The 8,530-nt window shown below is 49.0% G+C and overlaps 1 protein-coding gene across 1 annotated transcript in view; it reads left to right on the top strand.

Moving 5' to 3' along the window:
- The first annotated feature begins 616 nt into the window (after positions 1-616).
- ARHGAP39 (Rho GTPase activating protein 39) overlaps positions 617-8,530 on the top strand; it is a 162,053-nt gene continuing 154,139 nt past the window's right edge. Inside the window, exon 1 of the mRNA XM_088457168.1 lies at positions 617-2,015. Within this exon, the coding sequence (XP_088313294.1) occupies positions 654-2,015 (1,362 nt within the window). The 5' untranslated portion in view covers positions 617-653. The remainder of the gene's footprint in view (positions 2,016-8,530) is intronic.

Below are 8,530 nucleotides of genomic sequence, written 5' to 3'. Positions count from 1 at the left end.
TGGGGTGTTCATCATCCAGCTACAATGCAGGTGGCTTCCACGGCACGTTCCTTTTGGTGTTGGGAAGCTGGGATTCTGCTGCAGCCAAGAACGCTGAAGGGAAACCGCTCATCCTATACGCTACATGGGGACATCTACATTCTAGGTGGATTAGTCAGTGGCTTCTGTGTTCTTGTGCTGATTCCCCCCCTTACAGCATCACAGTCCTCTCCTGGTACCTACAGCTGGGCAGCAGGATCCTATGTACAAGCTATTTATATTTCCCTCTCAGCTGCTGAGACTATGATTGGTCGCAGTCAGCCAGATAAATAGTCTAATAAGGAGGTGTATGTGATATAGAGTAACGTGGCTTTGCTGTACCTGCATTTGTTTTCCTGTGCTCTCAGGAATCAGGGTATGGTGCATAATAGCATGCTGTATACTATCTGTGGGTCTCACTCATTGTACCATCATTTGTCTCCTATAGCTGTGATTATATACACGATGGGCAGCGCTGCTAATCCTCCCAATGGATGAATGCTTTGTTATATGTCTGCACTGTACATGAAATATCAGTAGAAAATGTTCCTTTTCCACTTTAGCAATGTGACAATTATCTTGTCTCTTTGTGCAGGATGTCCTCTCTCAGATGGAACACAGGCACCAAAGAGCGAATGCTGATTAAGGTGACAGACCGAGAGCCCAGCTTTCTGATGCATCAGGGGAATGGATACACCACCGATAATCCGCAAGGCACCCGAACTCGCCGGCCCTCAGGGGGGCAGCCCTCGCCCATCATGCAGACGTTCTCCGTCGACAACGACAACTCAGTCTTTTTCTCTGAAAGAAAACAATCGCCGTATATGAAAAGAGCGGATCACGTTGGTTCTTGCTCGCCACTTCTAGGGCGAGGGGAATCGTTCTGCACCTTACAATCCCAACATAGAAAGCACTCGAATGAGTCGCAGCCGTCTTCTCCGCGCTACGCCTATGAGCCCCCACTCTACGAGGAACCGCCCACGGAGTACCAGGCTCCGATCTATGATGAGCCCCCCATGGACATGCAGTATGACGCCAGCGGTAATTACAGGGCAATGTCTCCACAGAAGTCTCCTATTCGCAAGCCCCATACTTACCTGCAGTCCCCGAAGCAGGCCTCCAACTCTCCGTACCAACAGCTGGTTTTGACCAAACAGAAAGGCTCCGACCGGTTCATGAGCCTGGATTACAGTCCTGCGGGGAAAGAGTATGTACGGCAGTTAGTGTACGTTGAACAGTCGGGTTCCAGCCCAAAGATGAAAACGGGCATAAGGCATAAGTACACCCCTAACACCATCGGTGGCTCATATTCCTTGCAACATAATCCACCATATATGAGGGACCAGCGCCTGGAGGTAAAGTCTGGAGACTACAGCAGTATGGAAGGTTCAGAATTACGACAGAGTCAGCAGCAGCAGCAGTTCCATGCAGAAGATTCCATGTCCTGGTCCAGCCAGCAGGACACCATGTCTTCTGCTAGTTATTCCCCCAACACTAGAAAAAGGAAAAGCAGGAAACCATCTTTGTCTCTGGAGCCCAGCTTGGCGCCGTCTGATGGCTCTGCGGAGAGAGAGGCTCTTAATGAGCAGGTTATGATTGAGGAACGGCCTTCATCGATGCCCAACAGACCGTTGATGAGCAGAACAGAGAGCCGGTCCTCTGAGGCCGATATGCACCGCGGGTCACCGGAAGCTTTCATGGCACAGGCACGGCTGGCATGGGAGGCCCAGCAGGCGCATTTCCACATGAAGCAGAGGAGCAGCTGGGACTCTCAGAAGGATGGCTCTGGCTACGAGAGTGACGGTGCCGTGCCTTTGCCCATGCCCGGCCCTGTGGTCAGAGCGTTCAGTGAGGATGAAGCCCTGGCACAGCAGGACAGCAGACACTGGAAGAGAAGCACCTTTGAAAAACTTGGGTTTCCACAAATACTCTTGGAAAAAAGTGTCTCGGTTCAGACTAATCTGGCTTCCCCAGAGCCGTACCTACACCCCTCCCAGGTACAGTGTCCTACTGTCTTATCTGTGCCCTGTCTGTATATAAGGAGGGGGCTTCCCCAGAGCCGTACCTACACCCCTCCCAGGTACAGTGTCCTACTGTCTTATCTGTGCCCTGTCTGTATATAAGGAGGGGGCTTCCCCAGAGCCGTACTTACACCCCCCCCAGGTACAGTGTCCTTCTGTCTTATCTGTGCTCTGTATATAAGGAGGGGGCTTCCCCAGAGCCGTATTTACACCCCTCCCAGGTACAGTGTCCTTCTGTCTTATCTGTGCTCTGTCTGTATATAAGGAGGGGGCTTCCCCAGAGCCGTACCTACACCCCTCCCAGGTACAGTGTCCTACTGTCTTATCTGTGCCCTGTCTGTATATAAGGAGGGGGCTTCCCCAGAGCCGTACCTACACCCCTCCCAGGTACAGTGTCCTACTGTCTTATCTGTGCTCTGTCTGTATATAAGGAGGGGGCTTCCCCAGAGCTGTACCTACACCCCTCCCAGGTACAGTGTCCTACTGTCTTATCTGTGCTCTGTCTGTATATAAGGAGGGGGCTTCCCCAGAGCCGTACTTACACCCCTCCCAGGTACAGTGTCCTTCTGTCTTATCTGTGCTCTGTATATAAGGAAGGGGCTTCCCCAGAGCCATATTTACACCCCTCCCAGGTACAGTGTCCTTCTGTCTTATCTGTGCCCTCTCTGTATATAAGGAGGGGGCTTCCCCAGAGCCGTACTTACACCCCTCCCATGTACAGTGTCCTACTGTCTTATATGTGCTCTGTCTGTATATAAGGAGGGGGCTTCCCCAGAGCCGTACTTACACCCCTCCCAGGTACAGTGTCCTACCGTCTTATCTGTGCTCTGTATATAAGGAGGGGGCTTTTCCAGAGCCGTACTTACACCCCTCCCAGGTACAGTGTCCTACTGTCTTATCTGTGCTCTCTCTGTATATAAGGAGGGGGCTTCACCAGAACCGTACTTACACCCCTCCCAGGTACAGTGTCCTTCTGTCTTATCTGTGCCCTGTCTGTATATAAGGAGGGTTCCCCAGAGCCGTATTTACTCCCCTCCCAGGTACAGTGTCCTTCTGTCTTATCTGTGCTCTGTCTGAATATAAGGAGGGGGCTTCCCCAGAGCCGTACCTACACCCCTCCCAGGTACAGTGTCCTACTGTCTTATCTGTGCTCTGTATATAAGGAGGGGGCTTCCCCAGAGCCGTACTTACACCCCTTCCAGGTACAATGTCCTTCTGTCTTATCTGTGCCCTGTCTGTATATAAGGAGGGGGCTTCCCCAGAGCCGTACTTACACCCCTCCCAGGTACAGAGTCCTAGTGTCTTATCTGTGCTCTGTCTGTATATAAGGAGGGGGCTTCCCCAGAGCCGTAATTACACCCCTCCCAGGTTCAGTGTTCTTCTGTCTTATCTGTGCCCTGTCTGTATATAAGGAGGGGGCTTCCCCAGAGCCGTAACTACACCCCTCCCAGGTACAGTGTCCTACTGTCTTATCTGTGCTCTGTCTGTATATAAGGAGGGGGCTTCCCCAGAGCCGTACTTACACCCCTCCCAGGTACAGTGTCCTACTGTCTTATCTGTGCCCTGTCTGTATATAAGGAGGGGGCTTCCCCAGAGCCGTACTTACACCCCTCCCAGATACAGTGTCCTACTGTCTTATCTGTGCTCTGTCTGTATATAAGGAGGGGGCTTCCCCAGAGCCGTACTTACACCCCTCCCAGGTACAGTGTCCTTCTGTCTTATCTGTGCTCTCTCTGTATATAAGGAGGGGGCTTCGCCAGAGCCGTACTTACACCCCTCCCAGGTACAGTGTCCTACTGTCTTATCTGTGCTCTGTCTGTATATAAGGAGGGGGCTTTCCCAGAGCCGTATTTACACCCCTCCCAGGTACAGTGTCCTTCTGTCTTATCTGTGCTCTCTCTGTATATAAGGAGGGGAAGCGAGGAAATGTATTTATTATTAGCCATTTCCATAGTAACCTCTTATGCACCAAAAGAATGATGTCAGCCCCTCCCTAAAGTCATAGACATTAAAGAGGGGCTGGTCGCAGAATAGCAGGAGGGGGCAGGTGTAGAGGTAACTCAGAGATAGAGACCAGTAACACAATATATGTGTCACGTTTGATGAGCTGTGACGTCATGTCTCTATAGGGGCTCGTACAGACCAGTAACATGATATGTGTCACGTTTGATGAGCTGTGACGTCATGTCTCTATAGGGGCTCGTACAGACCAGTAACACAATGTATATGTCTCTATAGGGGCTCGTACAGACCAGTGTAAACCAAATCCTGTTTTATGTTGCATTGTAAGCAGAGTGCATAGATCGTGTCCCCGCAGGGTCTCTGTATTACGGTGTACTACGCTGATAATGAGCCTTCCCATAGAGCTACGTTATACTGTGCCCGGGCATCACTGCACCTGGCACTGTAATGTCATGTACGGCAAACACTTGGCAGAACTGTGTCTATTGGTCAATTCACTTACGTCTTATTTTAGACTATAAATGTTAAATTACTTTTACCAGGCTGTAAGAATACATGTGAAATAAAATGTTAAAGGACGGACCTATGCGATTATTATCAGCCTGTATGGGGACAGACTATCATCTTTAACTAAACTGTCCCAGATATGTGCTAAATGTAACTCGCAGGTACAAATAACCGCTGTCGCTGCGACTTACATCCCGGGGACATCGGAGATGTCTCTAACATTTTTGAAAGACTCTTCCTGAGAATGACGCTGCACGTGCGCACAGGCTCGGTTATCGCTGCCGCTCGGAGGCTGCAGGAGAGGAGTCTTGCGAGGATGCGGCCATGGGCATAAAGCGGCTACCGGCTTCTGAGGACGGCGTTAACCAACTAGGTCAAACTTTCTAAAGATCCACTGTCTGGAGTTTTGTACATAGGGGTCAGACTGTGGTCTCCATGGGGACGCGGTCTGCAGGGCTAATTTGACTCATGTATTCGGCCATTCGTTAATCAAATCAAATCATGTAGAAACTCTGCTTTGGGCTTAATAAGTATGACCCTAAGAGATCTAATAGGACATATGTTATATTTTCTTGTTACAGATGTCTCCATACCTATCCTTAAATCACGCCAAATAGCCCCATTTAGCGCCCCACGGACTTTGTGACTTAGCTGCGTCAGAACACAAAAATCCTAGGTACCCTGTACATTATGTGTGAACTAAAGCTACATACACACCTAAAGATTATCTGTCCAATGATCCAACTAGATGATTGGTTGGAATGAGAATCTGGTAACGTATGGGAGTAACTGATGATCAGCAATTTGCTCCCAAACGCCGGAAAATGGACAAAAACTGTTGTTTGAACAAATTGTTTAGATCAAACATTTAACAAACTTGTCTGATGTCATTTTCATCTGTTTTCTGGCGTTTAGGAGCAAATTGCTGATCATCAGTTACTCCCATACATTACCAGATTCTCATTCCAACCAATCATCTAGTTGGATGGTTGGACAGAAAATCTTTACGTGTGTACCCAGCTTTAGGCACAAAATTGAGGAGAGCGTATCAGGCAGAGCATACACATGACATATTTACAGGTAGAATCAATGATAAAATACAAAGCCATTCCAAGCTGATGTATTGTTACTCTGTGTCCTGTGTTGCCCCGGGCCTCAGTGACTCGGGAAGGTTGTGTAATTGTGCGACGTGATGGGTCTGCACACAAGCCTTGTACAGCAGGACAGCGTGACGACCCTAAGCCCAGCTCTCACTCCTGCCCCCCGAGGCTGCGGTCACGCCTGGAGACCGGCAGGATCATCGTTCTTACTGCAGATGATGGTCACAGTATTCTCATGCTGGTGTCTGACCAGCGTTGGGGAGGAGTGTCACCTATTATCAGCGAGCACCAGGAGATGCCTTATGTAACCAGGCCCAGCCGCACGTCATAATGCAGAACACTTCACTCTGGGTCCTGGAGTTTGCGTTCTGCACTGCGGAGACCACATGGGGATTCCCCATAGTTACTAAATGCAGAGTGTATAGCACAGGCTCAGTCGTGTACAGCAAAGCTCCTGCCATCCACCCCTTACTGGCTCATCTATGTATTGTGTAATTCCCGGCTGCTACTTTCACATCCTCAGATGACTGTAATTAGTGTGTTTGTAGCTGTTACACGTCAGATTCTTTATATCTACGTACAGCAAAGAAGCACATGGCTCGGTTATTTATTTATTAATAGTTATAGCGCAGACATATTCCACCAAATAGAGAATATTTCAGTTACTCACATCAGTCCCTGTCCCAGTGAGCTTACACTCTATATCACATGCACACACACATATACTAGCGTTAAGGTTTTGTTCTGTCTGGCCAGCCAAATGACCTACCAGTATGTTTTTGGAGCGTAGGAAAAATCCAGAGCACCCAGAGGAAACTCCCGCACATATGGGGAGCATATACAAACTCCACTTACATCAGCAGTGGCCGGGAATTTAACTGATTACTTCAGTGAGGTGAGGAAGTAATGCTAACCACTACACCAACTGCTGCCCAGAGATACATAGATATGCCAACCGCGACGCCCTGCATAGAGATACATATAGTACATTCAATGAATATGTTAGCAGAACAGAGGTATCGGGAAGGAAGCCACAGACTGAGAGTTATATAGTGGGAGGAGCAGGGTCCCCAGCAGCACAGAGTATATCAGGAGATTAGTGATGTGTTAGTGAGGACAGGGCTGTATGTGACAGGGGCAGTGACATGATGTGAGGAGGGGAATGGAGGCAGCAGGAAGTCACAGACTGAGACTTATATAGTGGGAGGAGCAGGGTCCCCAGCAGCACAGAGTATATCTGGAGATGAGTGATGTGCTAGTGAGGACAGGGCTGCATGTGACAGGGGCAGTGACATGATGTGAGGGGAGGAATGGAGGCAGCAGGAAGTCACAGACTGAGAGTTATATAGTGGGAGGAGCAGGGTCCCCCAGCAGCACAGAGTATATCAGGAGATGAGCGATGTGTTAGTGAGTACAGGGCTGCATGTGACAGGAGCAGTGACATGATGTGAGGGGAGGAATGGAGGCAGCAGGAAGCCACAGACTGAGAGTTATATAGTGGGAGGAGCAGGGTCCCCCAGCAGCACAGAGTATATCAGGAGATGAGTGATGTGCTAGTGAGGACATGGCTGCATGTAACAGGGGTAATTTGATGTGAGGGGAGGAATGGAGGCAGCAGGAAGCCACAGACTGAGACTTATATAGTGGGAGGAGCAGTGTCACCCAGCAGCACAGAGTATATCAGGAGATGAGTGATGTGTTAGTGAGGACATGGCTGCATGTAACAGGGGCAGTGACAGGATGTGAGGAGGGGAATGGAGGCAGCAGGAAGCCACAGACTGAGAGTTATATAGTGGGAGGAGCAGGGTCCCTCAGCAGCACAGAGTATATCAGGAGATGAGTGATGTGTTAGTGAGGACAGGGCTGCATGTGACAGAGGCAGTGACGTGATGTGAGGAGGGGAATGGAGGCAGCAGGAAGTCACAGACTGAGAGTTATATAGTGGGAGGAGCAGTGTCACCCAGCAGCACAGTGTATATCAGGAGATGAGTGATGTGCTAGTGAGGACAGGGCTGCATGTGACAGGGGCAGTGACCTGTTATGAGGAGGGGATGGAGCCACATTAGAAGCCATGGGCTGAGATGGGTAGATAAAGGAGCAGGGTACTCCAGCAGCACAAGATGTAAGGCTTCTGATACAGTATGATTCTAATGTCAAAAGCACCAATATTTGAGGGGGCGCTGCTTACGTTGAGATCTTCCAGACCTCTGTGGAGGAAGAGAATGAAGTGAAGGTTGGGCCGGGGTTACACAGGTACACAGTAAGCAAAGCAGTCTGTGCGGATGGACAAGCACAGTATCTGTAAGGCTACAGGCAGCACGTTACCGAGCCTATAAAGGTACTGGCCCAAACCATTAGGAATCGGACATCGTAAGTGCGCTATTTGGAAACCACTGAGTTACAGAATGCGAACTAGGTTCCCTTACTGTTGTACGAAAGTTTAATTTGAATAAAAATATTCTCCAAAATTCTATTTTGCCAACTAAAAAACAGGAGGGGACAATATATACAAAGATCCCCAAAAATCTGAATGATAGTGGCAAACCGATCAAAAGCTGGAATTTCTCAGGACTACCCCCCCCCACCCCCACCCGACAGCCAATCATAAGCAGCCAGCGTGGGAAAATGCTTGTGATACGCCGGTTGTGATGTCTGTGTTAAGCCCATGTGTGATTGTTTGCAGCGTTTTTTGTAGTTACCATTTTTTCCCCCCATACTTTATTTTATATGTCTTTTTATTATACAACTGTGTGTTCTGTTTCCTTTATTTAAAAAAAATATTTTAGATCATGTATAATGGGCAGGAGCTTTGGGATCCCTCAACTTTGCCCTAGTACAAGTGAAATGACAAAAATGTTACTCAAGCGAGCCCTCGCTTATTAATACATTAGGTCACAAATGCGCATAATGGTCATTCCATGG

This window comes from Taudactylus pleione, unplaced genomic scaffold, assembly GCF_031769625.1.
Source record: "Taudactylus pleione unplaced genomic scaffold, aTauple2 ptg000742l, whole genome shotgun sequence".
In the NCBI taxonomy this organism is placed as follows: Eukaryota; Metazoa; Chordata; class Amphibia; order Anura; family Myobatrachidae; genus Taudactylus; species Taudactylus pleione.
This window is presented reverse-complemented; position numbering and strand designations above follow the sequence as displayed.